Genomic DNA, 15,116 nt, shown 5'->3' on the forward strand with positions numbered 1-15,116 from the left:
CGTAATCGCTCGGGACTAGATTGCCTCGGCTAAGATACGCGGGAGAGATCCCGCACTCCTTCACACTCTACCGTGCACATGCGCAGGTTTAATTTTACTTCCATTAGAAAAGAAGTCACTTATCAGTTTGTTTATTCTGTTTTTCACTACTTTTTCGACATTACCAGAAGTGAATATTTAGAAGCATTACTAAATTCTTACGTTCAATGTGTTCTCAACCTTGCTGGCTCCCTTTGGTTTTATCTCAGCCTTGTTCGCGCCTAGTGCGCTTCAATGATTTAAGGTGTAGCACAAGGAGATTACAGGCCTCTTCAATACTTTAATCGCATTTATTCATTTCCTTTCACTTTCTTCACTTATTGTAGAGCCTTCAAAATGCCCCGTTACGAGGTGGGGATGGTAGCGTGGGAGCCCACACGATTCGACCGGCCGGTCCGGAAATATCGCATGGGCCTACAACTGACCGCGACGAACCGGGTAAAAGTCTCCCTCTGTTTTAGCAAGAACAATTCTAAAGTAGTTCTAAAATAACATACCCGAGGCCTGAAGGACAAACTCACGTTCGTTTACGAGCCATAATTTAGAGAAAGCGACCTGAGTTGGGACCGTCAGGGGCAGGCCTAGGTTGTCTGCTTGAATGCACTCAGGAGGACATATGGTTATCCACTGTATTGGGTGTAGGGATGGGTCTCCACGGCCAGGCCGTGTGAAAACCATCGACTCAAGGCAGATAGAAAAGAGATTTCACAGACAGCGGTCGCGCGTTCAGCATATATACCAACTTTCTGGATAATTTCTGATTATGTTACAATCTATCAATTCTGTTACTTCGCTGCATCGTCACGGACACAGTTATTGTTTTGTGGGAGTTTGTATCACCGTGTGCCTGTAGTTGGTTGTGCGAGCGAGACACAATAGGGCTGTCTTGTGGAGGTGCACTGTTTGCGACACCGCATCAACGGCGTGTTATCCGAAGTCATCTACGGGGCAAGGGCTGTCTCCGTTCTTGAGACGTTGGGGTCCTGCAATAAGCTGGGCTTTCACCATTCGGAAATCCTCCTTTCCCCACGACCTGGCCCAGAAGAGAGGGCGATGCCGGCATCACAGTGTACACCGTGTATTGCGACAATATTACGGAGGTTGTATCGTCCAATCAATTAGAGATTTCTCTTAGTTGATGTAGTCAAGCGAATGATTATTTCAACTACGATAGATCAAGTTATAAATTAAGCTTCTGACTTGAGGTGATTTGTTTACCCTTTCATGTACTTGGGTTTTACGTGACTTTATATAGTAATTTCGTTATCATTCATTGCCTTGCTCGAGCTTTCTGTCTGCTCCTTGAGGGTTTTTACGCCTTACCAAGTTATCGTTCGTTGTTAGTTTGTTCACGCAATTACTCATTTCTTCCCGAAATTCCCCTTTTGTAGTATCAGAATGATTCAAGCCTCAAGGTGTTCTCTTTTGGGTATCTAGCAGCTTTCGATTATGGTCTCATCTGTGAGGACCAGGTGCCCCGAACTTCACAGATAGACCATCTTTCTCAAGAGTAACTCATGTTATATATGTCTGCTCCTTGAGGGTTTTTACGCCTTACCAAGTTATCGTTCGTTGTTAGTTTGTTCACGCAATTACTCATTTCTTCCCGAAATTCCCCTTTTGTAGTATCAGAATGATTCAAGCCTCAAGGTGTTCTCTTTTGGGTATCTAGCAGCTTTCGATTATGGTCTCATCTGTGAGGACCAGGTGCCCCGAACTTCACAGATAGACCATCTTTCTCAAGAGTAACTCATGTTCTCTTAATTTAACATTTTATTCACAAGTCTCTCTCAACAGTTTTTACAGCCAACCCTAACTCCAATGCATTGGCGGACTGGGGCGGGGGGGGGGGGGGGGGGGCTCTAGTTCCAGGGGCCTCCAAATCTTGAGAAGTCTCTTTTAATCAAATTCCAAACAAGGCTAAAATATGTTGAATCAGTAAGAAGCAGTTTGGAGTTGGGGGCCCCGTACGTATGCAAAATATAACAGTAGGTAGGTACCTACATGGCTACATGGCTATTTATTATCAGGCCATGACAATTATCAGAGGGTATATACAGCAAAGAATTTAGATAAGACGTTGCATGGAACGTAAACAGTAGAATGATAATCAGTTTTCTGCTGGCATGCGCGTAATATCGGTAACAAATGTCGCCAAAATGAGATTTCGGTGTACTTCGTAATCGAAAATCAGATCAGCTGCCATTTCGTCATTTCACCATAAAATTTCAAGGGACTGGGCTTAAAATGTGTTTCATTACCGCCGAGTGGCATCATACCGGATAGTTCGATCCATTCGGTGCAACTGTGAAAATTTGCCCTATTTCTGTGGGTGGTAACCATTCTGTAAAATTTTTTTCCAAATTTTTAAAAAGTAAAAAGACGTTCCACTTCTTGCCAAAATCCAGCATCAACTGCCCAAGTTTTACTCTGATTGCTTGAGCGGTATAGAAGTTTTGCTAACCCGCGTTTTCGAGGTGTACACCGCTTCTTTATAAGCACCTTGAGTTGTACATACATGAAAACACATTAAAAAAATTGAAAATTTTGCATCTGTAGTTTTTTCTAAATAAATTCCCAAAAATTAGCCTGTTTGGACGCTGGTTACAGTAGGATAATGTTTACTCTGGACAGTCTTTTAGGGTGTGTAGGAGCTGCCAAAATAAGCATTTTGAGGTCAGATACCCATGGTCGGAAATTCATCCTACGCGCTGTGGATAGCTTTGAAGCATTTAGTACCGCGCGCTTGTTTTTAGTGTACTGAATCAGATGCGATCATTTTCGACCCGACGCTTTATTCATAATTAGCAGTAGACAATAGTACAAATTTCTTGTGTGAATTTAAGGAAACGATAAACTTGGCAATAAAAATATAACAAAACAATTTCTGGTGCTTGTAAATAGAATTTGAAAAAGTTGAAGGTGGTGGACACTTTGAACACTGACTGGGAAAGAACCGTTTAAAGACAAAAAACATTTATAATATTTTATTAAAAAAGCGTTTTGTTATTTTTTACATTGTTTCTCTTTTTTTACAAAGCTTATGGTTTTTAAAGAACTTTGTACTGTTGCACATGGCCGTTGAGAAGAAACGTTGGGTCCAAAGTGATCGTATCTGATTCATTACACTACGACCAAGCGCGCGGTACCGAATCCTTCAAAGCAGTTACGATGGGTTTGCGAACATGGGTATCTTACCACAAAATGATTGCCTTGGCAGCCCCTACACATCCTAAAAGTTTTTCAGAGTTAACATGAAAACCTTGCATAATCCTCCGCAAATATTTGATCCTTTCCTTACACTGTTTTACAGCAAATAACAGTTTGTTGTAATATCAAAATGTGTTACAAATTGTATAATCATGATACTTAACAATCAAATAATGTTTTATCAAATATTAAAATGAAAATATTGTTTTTATCCGCTGAAAAATTGGCTGTCAGCTGTAATATAAACGCTGTACAGAATATTCGTTTGAAATTGACCACACATTTATGATCATGATGGTACCTACCTACCCTCTACTACCTACAAGGAGAAAAATACAACATAAAAATTTCTGTTATCCAAGTTGTTTGGGCATTTGAGCTTTAAGGGGGTGCCCTAGTCGATTTCGAAGTTTATATATATATCTCCAAATATCAAAGTTCAGGTATTTCAAACGCAAAAAAAACTTAACAGCCCAATTCTATACACAATGATGAACAAAAAAACGTATGTGCATTTTCATTTGATGTAGAAATAAAGAAATAGCACAGTTTCTACGAAACCGCAATAGTAAATTCGTTGAATTTATGCCATTTCGTTATCTCTGCGTCAAATGAAGATGTGTTGGATTATTTAGGTTCAGAATTATCGATAAAATGAAGCTGCTAAGCCTTTTTCTGCGTTTGAAATACGAGGACCTCGCTATTTGAAGATATATACGGACATCGTCGAAATCGACTAGAGCACCCCCTTAAAAATTATGATTCGTTTCTCATCACGTACCAGACGAACCATCTTTCATGGACGTGCCAGGCCATGAGCTGTCACCGAAATAAATTGAATATTTTTTCTCAGTATAAAGCATTCACGCATCTGACTCTCAGAAGAGAAAATTAAAAAAAAAAACAAAGGCTGAAAAGACTATATTACTCGCTGGATCTTCATCCAAATACCTTTCCACTTGTGAAGAAAAAAAAAAAGGTGGAGAAAGAGTAATCGAACTATTGAATCTGGTTCGGGCGTACAAATAATTGATGTTGAGACTATGAACACAGGTAAAAAGCCTGCTGCTGTGGTGTTAATAAAGACTTCGAGTAACGCTGAAAAAAACATGATAAGGATAGTAGTGATGAGAAAATTACTGAGAATGAACTTGTTTCTGATGCTTCTAACTTCAACTAATCCTCATACAATGATACTGTATATGGCCAATACCTGTGCCAGAGCATATCAGAATTGTGGTTATCGAAAAGGGTAGTGAATTGTATCAAAACAAGCAGGAACCTTTTGAAGCTATAGAAAGATCCGGTGTACACATTAAGAGAACACATCGTTGTTTAATTTCGTAGTGGTTTTACTCCCACTTGGACGAGATTAAATGTTTACGCAAATGGATGCTATACTCACCATCAACAAAGAAACTGTACTGTTTTTGTTGCTAATTATTTGCATGTGAGGGCGATACCAACATAAATAAATTTATTTGTGGCTTCTGTCAGTAGTGGAAATTAAATCCATAGATATCACAGCATGAATCAGCGTCTCAATATCTACCGAATTTGGAAAAATGTAAAACACTCTCTATGGGCCTGAAACTTAATAAAACCATTGACAAAGATCATAGATCATCAAAGATTATGAGAAAATTGTTAACTATGAGACCAAGAAATGGAGAAACATTTTACATCGCTTAGTTGATATTCTACTATGTTTAGCCTATCAAAATCTAGTTTTCCACGGTCACTGTGAAGACGATTAATCACAAAACAGCGAACATTTCTTGGAACTGGTGCAACTGATAGCGAAATACGATCCAGTATTGAAAGAGCATTGTTTATAACTTGCTGAGGCCGCTCCTGGATCAAAAAGAGTACCTTTTTACTGGTCAAAGGTGACGACAAATGAATTTGTTATTTGTTTCGGTGAAAATGTTAAGGAAATAGTTATTGCAGATATAAAAGAGGCTAAGTATTACGGAATAATTTTTGACAGCACTCGCCATGAAAGCAGAACTAATTAAATGACTCAAATAATCAGATACATCTAGTGGAAGTTCGAGAATCTTTGTTAGGTTTGTTTTTCTTTATGTCGGAAAAGACGGCAGAGGATATGTCAAAAGGTATTCAACAGCAACTGCGATACGCAATGTCACGTATGCATTGTAATTGCAGGTGTACATGGAGGAGTACAACGAATAATCCGAGAAGTTAACCCAAAAGCTCTGTTCAGTCCCTGCACTAATCTTTCCTTAAATCTATGTGGAGTTCATGCATTCTCATGCGTTTTCTCTAGCGTCATCTGTTTTGGAACTGTATAGAAGTTATATATATTTTTCCTTCTTGTCCTATACACATACATGAGAATTACTTGTAGAAAAAACAGGAAAAAGTTTGAAACATTTGTCTGATACTCGTTGAAGTGCTGATTACGATTCAGTTAAAGTCGTAAAAGAAAATGTGGAAATAATTGAGAGCACTTTAGAAGATATGCAAGAGCCATCCGAAGCAAACCTTAATACTAGGTTAGCAGCAAGCTTGCACCTTCCAAATATATGTGATTTTACCATTTTGGCCTACATTAAATTTTGGCATACAATACTAGAGGATTTAAATTTAGTCCAACAGTATCTACACACTGTAGATGACTTTGGATAAAGGACTCACCATACCGCAAGCCCTGAATGAGGCGTTAGTGACGGTACGAACTACGGTTATAGACAATGCTGTTACTTTCGGCACTAAAAAATTTAATGATGTAGGCATTAACATTGACAGACGAAGAAGAAGGAGAGTAGAAAAAACATTGCCGGGTAAACTAGCTCGTGACGTTGAATTATCAATTAAAGTAGTAGTTCGTAGATCAATGTTCGAATGCATTGACCGATTTATGCGAGAATTGTCGCAAGGATACACGGTCATGAAGGAAGTCAACAAAATTTTCCAAATTGGTAAAACAAAATTTATGCTTGAAGCTTGCACTGACGCTCTGGCGGTAGCGCTGGACAATCTAGTAGAAATTTACGATGAATTCAATAAGGAGCAGGTTCTGCAAGAAATAAAAAGTTATCGTAGGCATTTACGTGTAACCGATACAAGTTTGGACGTTGCTGCTAGATGGATAGCCCAGAAGACTTTCAAGGCATAATTAAATGGGACTTCAATGAATCATTACCATGTACATCACTTATATTTCAATACTTCTTGACCATTTATGTCTCATTGTCAGTCTCATCATGGAGAGAAATTTTTCTAAACTAGGACAAATAAAAAATTATCTTAGGTCATTGAGAAATTCAATATAAAAGGCCGTGCCAGGCCTCTGACGGGCTTAGTCCGCCACTGCTCCAATCACTAAACTAGATCTTCGTGCTATTTTGAAAAGAGCTTCATTTTCTGTATCGGAAAATTTAACAATGCAGGAATGTACTAAAATACAACTTCTTGGATGCAACTTAAGAATAAATTTCAAAAACATAAGTCGGTTCTAAATTGATGAGAATAACAAATAAATTTTTTCGAGAAAATGCATATCTACACGGTGCTTTACATGTACGTACTCGTAATGTTTTACTAGTTCGTAATCAGATATGAATAAAATTTTCTAAATTCAATGGTTCAAATTTGACAAATTTCTTTTGAGCAACGATGCGTTATAGTGTATAGGTATACAGTGTTATAACCAGTACAGACCTGTGCACACTTGAAATCGTGATACAAAGCAAAAAATACCGATAAAACGAAACACATGTATTTGAATGTTCTGATTTCTTTTTGGTGTTTAAGAAATGAATATATGTAATTCATCTTATAAACATTTATTTTGTGAATCTATGAATTACTGATTACAATTGCTAGTATTTAGACGGTGCTATGGTCAAATTGTAAATTATGGAACAACGGAATAAAGTCGTAGATTATCCCGAGGGTGGATTTACTGCTTAAGCGAAGGGACACATTTGTGGGAAATACTCGGTGAGGTGAGGGAATGAAGAATCACGGAGCGCAAGTAGCATTTGTATTTCGGACTCGAACTTATAATTAGATAAATCAAGGTTTGCCGTTGCGTTTCAAAGCCCATGTTCTCGGCACTCCTAGCGAATAAAATTTTGACAATCACGGATCGTTCAATACAGCCGTCGCTTCCAAAAATATGATAAAATATGATATTACTGTAAAAATATAACCAATCCTACAAAAAATGACCGACTTGCAGTCACTCATGCACGGCTAATTTTTCGACTAAGTCGATTACGTTGGTAATGGTGTCAGCTCGCAGCGCCACTACCGGCTGCCGCGAAACAGACTCAATCTTCATCAATATAACAGAACCTAACGATACAAAATTCAAATCACTGACCGGACGGATAGTACCAACGATCGTGTTGTGCTATGTTTCCAGAAAACTACATGTCAGACCAGAACTTTCCGCGTGGTATTCGAAGCGAGAAATTGAACTTTTCTAATAAAACATAATTAAAATCGAAAGAGCAGAAATTTTAAGAAAATGGATTTCCCCCAATTACAGTGCACGCTCTCAATAGGGCCGCTAACCCCTTTCATACTCGATCCCTGTCCCCCCACTCCGTAGCTCCAGCTATTCTTTCAAGTACAACTCTCAATACGGCCGCACAGCAAATGCAATGTTTTGCACGCTTGATGGTGACTGGCCGAGGGCCTCCGCTTCGTGGAAAATCGTTCTCCCTCTTGTTTCGGAGCTGCCCTATTGAGAGCGTGCACTGTATATTGAAAAAACAAGTCCAAATGGATTAAATGTGAAATGCTTAGCACCAACGAACCGCATGTGAAGAAAATAATTCAAGACACTCTTACAGCAATTTATTGAGTAATGGTAATCAGTTATGGTGAAATTGAAATTAAAAAATATCAAAGGAAAATAATGTGCAGATTAAAGTCGAAAATTTCACCCCTGAGATTTTGATAACTATTTGTACCAGGGCAAGAAAAAATGTACTGTACATTGTGACCACAGTGGGTTATACACTAACTAAATTTGAGTCCGATCTAAAAACTTTTATTTCCGGGTAGGTTCGCTTAAAAAATAATGCCCCGTATTTTCAAACACTACCTACCCTTCCCGAGGTCCTATCGTTGTCTGTCATTTGTTCAAGTGCTTCAACTTGACTTATGCAAAAAGAAAAACATTTAATCTTAATTACTTCTTATCAAACTAAAGTCAGAACTATTATCTCGCGTGAGTAAATTTCAAGTGAAATTACATGCAAAAATACGCTAAGATCATTTTCATTGAAAGCTGTACGAGCTGAGCGACGATTCCAGAAATCATCTTGAGTTACCTTTCGTAACACAAGAGTATATCTCCCGTTGTGAAAATAAAGATTGAGAGAGTTTTCTAAGCGAATAAAGTACAACGCACGTCAAATAAAACAAAAGCAAAGATAAAATCAAGATATCTCTTTAATTTCTAAGGGTGGACTGTTCACGCAATATTGTGAGTTTACTCAGTAACGGTATTAATTAAGATAGTAGATGAGGCAGCTGATTTGACTTATTCTGCTCTGCAGATCAAAGGTGTGTAAAGGGTGTGAGCACAAATTATCGTTAGTTACACAACTATATGCACAATGTTACAATTTTTAATCTAACGCTGATGAGTATGCGTAATAAAAATGAGCATACCAGTCGAAATGACGTAATATGTACAAACTACAAACATTTGAAAATGATTATATTCTCATATAATTAGGACTCAAGCTTGAAATTAAGTAGACAACTAAACCCAAGATCCTGTTTGACTGCGTAATTTGATGTACAAAACATATTTCTAGAAATTCTGTTTTCGAACAAGTAGTACATATATTGTAATGAACAAATATTCCTTCATTGTTAGTTTAACAAATAAAAGTATCATTTTCATTTTTTACCACAATGAGGTATCACTAGAATCACTTTACGGATTCGAATTTGACTCACGTTTAAAAATGCGAGTTTTTCATCACCCCACCAAAGAAACACTTGTTAGAAAGTATGTGACAAGATAACAAGAATGGAAAAATTACAATACCTTTGATAAAGTAGCCATTGCCACCAACGTGTAATTCTTCAGTGAATGCGTCGGGAGTTGGTTCAATAGAAGGGGTTCCAATGTACAAACTTCACCCCTTGAACCACTAAAGAGACATTTGCTGTCGCAACCTCTAACTCCCATAACACGAGTGAAATTCAATTCAAATACAGAACCCCCACTGTCACTACACAAAGCCAACTTTGGTGAGTCTGTAAACTAAATGAAAAAATACAATTAAGACGTAAAAGGATTTCGTTACTAAATATGCATGATTTCATATCTGCGAGGGCATGTTTCAAAAAAGTGCACTTACAGATCAAGAATCAAAAAGATAGTAATAGTATATTCTGGGTTAAACAATGGTCAACGCATTCAATCACTTTATGATGTGCGAAATAATCAAATTGTCAAGTTGTACAATCGTTTAAAACTTTTGGTATTGTGTTTTACACAGTGATACAACTTGAACTGCTAGGGGGTGTGAGATAACATGATTACAAAAGAGATAAGAGTAGATCCTTAGAAGTTGATAAGTAAATTTAGAGATTCATAGATGAGGAAAAAAAATTTCGGTGGCACCCTTTTCGAATATTGATTTCTGTTCCATAATATTCAGCAGAGATAATTTATAACTAGATAGCCTAATGATTAAAAATTTGCTGACAATTTTGTTTTACTCATTTAATGAAGAAAAAGCTTTCATTTCATGTCTGCGACCAATTTCTTGAACTTGTAGACTACCGATGAAGAGCAAAGCTGTGCTGGTCAATTTTATGTGTCCCGTTAGGCCTCGTGGTTATAATTTTTATGATAACTGATTGATATACTTGATTATAACTATACGCTAACTTTATATCATTTCCAAGTTTGAATATCATCGGTATATACTATAGTGCTGTACGATTTATCCGATGCACACGTTAACTGGGCTAATTAGCTAAAAATTAGCTGACTAAAACAATTAGGCAGCCAAAATAGTTAGCCGGACAACCGGCACAGCCGGCAAAAATGACCTAATCTTCTAATTTCATCTTGATAAAGCTAAAAATGTACAAAATCAAACAACAAATGAATTTTTAGTTTTTCAGATTGGAACTTACAATTGAAATAAGTTTTATTATGTACACTTTACAGAATTTTTGTCATCTCATCATTCAGGGTACCTGAAGAGTTGATAAACCAGCAAAGCTAAAGATGAAAATGACTATCCGTGAAATCATGATACTTGTTTGGGTTAACTTATCAAAATTACAGACTAAGCTCCGTATATTTTCAAATAATTTAATACGTATTACTTCCCAACTGTAGTTAGTATATTACAGGTCGAGAAATTTTTTTTTTTCTGTTTCGGGTTTAATGCATAAATTCTGATGCTAGGCATCGAAAAACACCAGAATATTCATTTCTAGCTTTTAAAGTTTGCTTTTGTCTGTTGTACATTGATAAGTAAGTTTTGAAAATTTTAATTGGTTTTACGAGCAGCAGATGGTAGCACTTGGATCAAAACGGTAGTAAATTGCACATTACTCGCATAAGGCACAGTAGTGAGTGTTTACTTGTATATCAAAGCTGTAACAACCGTTCTTGTGATTACTGAGTTAGAAAATGGCGTGAAGACGGTGTAAACTAGATATTGATTCATTCTGTTTTATTTGCGGTAAATTCATTAAAGTAAGAGGCAAAAAATTTTCTTCAACAACAAATTTAAAGCTTTGTGAAGTTTAAGAACCTTACCTCAACCTGCAAATACGGAATCAAGATAAGAAATGCATACTTTCCTTTGCCTATGTTAATTTAAAATTATATCTAAAATTGAAATCTGAAAAAGTTTCGAACATATTTATATTTTTGTAACTTGAATACCAATAACTGTTATTATTATACGGAAAAATCATCAGAATAACCCCAATTGATCTCAATTCTCATACGAGAATATGATGGGAGATTACATTTGGGGTTTACTACGCGAAAGTCTATACAAACATAAAAAAAATCACTAAAAATATTGATTTTTGAACTTGATCTTCCATTATTTTACATTCTTATGCTATTACTAATGATTATTCTGGAATTAAAAAAACGCCGATGTTCAGCAAAAGTTTTTCTGATTGTAATTTAAAATAAAATTATGAAAAATTCAGTTATTTTTCTTATAATTGGAAACTTGCTCTGGTTTCTATGTTACGGTATAGAGGGACGGTATTGACGACCGGTTGTCAATACCTCCTTATATCCACCCGAGATGTTGGTTCGGATGCCTTTGGGTCCGATCTCGTCGCTGTCCTCGTTCCGGGGATAATGGAAGGAAGGATAATGAAATGGAGAAGGGTTACTTTTGATTCTGTATTAACTTTAGTAGAATTTGGGAGTAGGGTGGAATAAGTTGGCGAAGTACTTTGAGGAGTAGCTAAGGTGACTTTTAGAGAACAGAAGTTGGAGCTTGATGTTGTTTGTTAGAACGTTGGGATCGGAGTGTCTTCTCAGCGTGAGGAAGGAGCGAGAATCCAGGATAGTGGGGAATAGAAATAGCAAGGTAAGGGCGGTAACGAGTGGCGTAAGGCTGGATGGAAATAGGAGGACAAGATCAAGAGAAAATGGAGTATGGCGTTACGATGTGGATGACCGGTAGAGAGGAGTGGTTGTTGAGGAAGATGGGGGGGGGGGGGGGGCGTATGGCGGGGCGCCGGACGTAACACGCCCCCCCTAGAAGGAAACATTCGTTGAGGTATGGCGACAGAATAATTTTGGTATAATTTTGAATTATGTATAATTGATATTGATATAGAATAATATAGATTCGAATACATATTAGGTGACTTGAAAAATTAACGACGGAGCCAGGATTCGAACCTGGTATCTAGAGATGCTTTGCCGGAGACTTACTCCACTAGACCACCTAGCCGCCCTGACCCCAGTGTCATTAATTTCTCTCAACCAACCTCCTCGCATCGTAATGATATGATTCTCATATTCTCATATCTCTGTTTAGACGGCTGGGCCATCTAACAGACTTGAGTAGTGATACTGAAGAGTCACACTATCAAAAGAACCACACACACACAGTCTATAAGATCTACACAGACTAGGCAAAAATGTGCTTCCGCGACGAAACTTGCAAATGTAAAAAAAAAAAGATATTGATATAGTAATATACCTATAATAATGTAATGTAATGTAATTTATTGTGATCGTAGGACAAAGTCCCCTAATGACCAAAAGACAGCATACATAATGTGGTTCATATCCATGTTATCGTTATAGATTATTATAGTAAAATAAAGCAATGAAAGAATATAATTGCAGATATGGTAGAGGGCTTACAATTAGTTTAATGCTGATTTGTGAGATGCGAATTAATTCTTCGGCGTAATTTGGGTCCATTGGGATAGGGAACTCTATCTGTGGTCTAAGTAGCTGGATATGTTTAAGGCTGGATATAATCTGGTCCGGCGATAAAATATTAGGGTGGACGATCCCTCTTTGAGCGAAGAGGATTGTGTTTACTAGAATCGACAGGTCAAGTTCGTTTTCATTCATGAGTCGATCCAAGTGAATTAAGCGGTTAAGTAAAGTTATTCTGAAGGTATGGTACGCGATTAAGGCTCTCGAAATAACTGCATCACTTGAGAGAGCCGTGAGTAACTTGTCTCGTTCGCGGTTATGGCTTATTTTGCTGTCGATTTCTTTCACGTAGACGCCCAGCGTTGACTGTATAATATTTGTCGGTTTGTTAAGCAGAGATGCTAAGAGTCTACTGTCATTGTACAAGTTGTCAATTTGCTGGTTGAAGTATTCTCCGTCCTCTGCGTCTAGGTGCCGAATAGGGATTTTGACACGCTACTAACGAGATCGATTGCGCCTCGTGTTCTGCGATGGTGGGCTAATTTCGCGAGTTCGGAGTGAGTGGATTCACCTGTGCGGTGTCCCACTAAATATTCGATTCGTTCTTGGTATATTATCATGGTTTTTAGTCTATTAGCCAGCATTTGAATATGGTCGCCCGTATGGCAATAGTTCGTGGCATCAGAGCATTTTTTCTCTATTATGATCAAGAAATCTGATGTTTGGTCGAGTCGGTCGAACAAATATTGAAGGTTTACGTAATTCAGTAGAGTCCATTCATCATTATAGGGGCGTAAGTCTTGTAATTGTTCTAAGACGATTCCCGGGTTGTGTTTCAGTTGCTTAATCACAATGTCAGTCGATTCGTCTGTCTTGATGCCTAGAGAACTGCACCTGCAACGACATATAAGGGTAACAGATGTCGTGCAACACGGCCATGGGAAATTTGATAACATGCGGTTGCTGATGTTTAGAGAACTTCAATTTTGGTCGCTCTCTTCTTGTGCCAATTTTAGTTTATTCAAATGAACGATTTTAGTTTTATTGGGGGTAATGAAAATTTCAGCATTGATATTGTCAATTATACGTTTGATTGTATACGCTCCTTTATAGTGGTCGTCAAATTTAGACCGGGTTTCATTTCGTAGATACACTTTTTGACCTGCTTCGAAATTTCTGCTATTGACATGACGATCGTAGTACGTCTTGGAACGGTGTTTTGCTTGAATGAGGTTAGACGCGGCTTATTTTCGTATGCTGGATAGATTGGTAATTAAATCTAGGAGAAAGGAATCGTAGGAACGGGTTTATGCGCTGGCAGGGTTTGCGTCTGTTGGACGTCTGGCATGAGAACCAAAAATTAGCTGATGGGGCTTGAAGTTAGTACCTTCGTGTTTCGCGGTGTTATAACAAAAAATGGCAAAGCGGATATAATCGTCCCAATCTTTACATGCGTTCGTGTAATGTTTAACGTGTTCAATGAGAACAAGGTGACTACGGCCTAGCGATCCGTTAGACTGAGAACGGTAAGCTGTAGTTCGAATTTGCTTGATCTTGAAAACTCTACAAAGCTGCTTGATGATCGCGATCGTAAAGTTTTGTTATTGGTCCGTAAGTACTGCTCGAGGGGCACCGTAACGTGTAATGTAATCTTTCGCGAAAGCTGCACCTATAGTTTTAGCAATGGCGTCAGGCAAAGGGATAGCGTCTAGGAATTTTGTCAAGTTGCATTGCAGCGTCAAGAGATATTTGTTGTTCGATTTAGTAAGAGGGAGGGGTCCAACAATGTCTAACGCCACCTTGTCGAATGCATCGGCAAGGGTGTTCGTTATCAGCGTTGGCAACTTGGTCTTTACTCTGACTAATTTTTTCCTTTGGCAACTCTCACAAGTTCTTATGAAATCCTAGATTTGTTCTTCCATATATGGCCAAAAATACCTTTGTCTGACGCGGTTATATATTTTAGTGACGCCTTAATAACCACCGGTTAACGATTCGTGACATTCTTTGATTATTTCTTTTCGTAAACATTCGTCTGGAACGACCGTAGTATTGCGGCAAAGCGTGATTTAAATTCCGAGATCTGCGAAAATATAGGATGAAAGATTTCGAACAACGCGAGGATCGAGTTCACCTAAATCGTCTGCGGATATTGGAAATGCGAGGGACTTTGGCGTTGATTCGGCCAACACAGTTTTCAATGTAGACAGTAGTTTAAAAATATCGTATAGTTTGTTTTCATCAGATTCTTTTGATTTCAATATCATGGTAAAAATACGTCGGTTGTTGTGCTTGGATTCGATAATATCAAATTTTCGCGGAAAGGTCGCTTCATTTCGATTTTCGGGTTAACGATATTTTCCCGGGAAAGCTGGGCTGGTATACCTTTAGTCCAAGAGCAGTCTGCTGATATAAAGTGAGCATAATTGATTTAAAGCATCAAAAGTCCATCATTGGTATCTTTAATATTGTCTGATACTGG

The 15,116-nt window shown here is 37.9% G+C and overlaps 1 protein-coding gene across 1 annotated transcript in view; it reads right to left on the minus strand.

The window, feature by feature from the left end:
• Nucleotides 1–15,116, minus strand: part of LOC124415825 (vacuolar protein sorting-associated protein 8 homolog) — a 110,856-nt gene that overhangs the window by 65,453 nt on the left and 30,287 nt on the right. Inside the window, exon 4 of the mRNA XM_046896479.1 lies at nucleotides 9,290–9,508. Within this exon, the coding sequence (XP_046752435.1) occupies nucleotides 9,290–9,508 (219 nt within the window). The remainder of the gene's footprint in view (nucleotides 1–9,289; nucleotides 9,509–15,116) is intronic.

Source organism: Diprion similis, chromosome 2 (genome assembly GCF_021155765.1).
Source record: "Diprion similis isolate iyDipSimi1 chromosome 2, iyDipSimi1.1, whole genome shotgun sequence".
Lineage (NCBI taxonomy): Eukaryota > Metazoa > Arthropoda > Insecta > Hymenoptera > Diprionidae > Diprion > Diprion similis.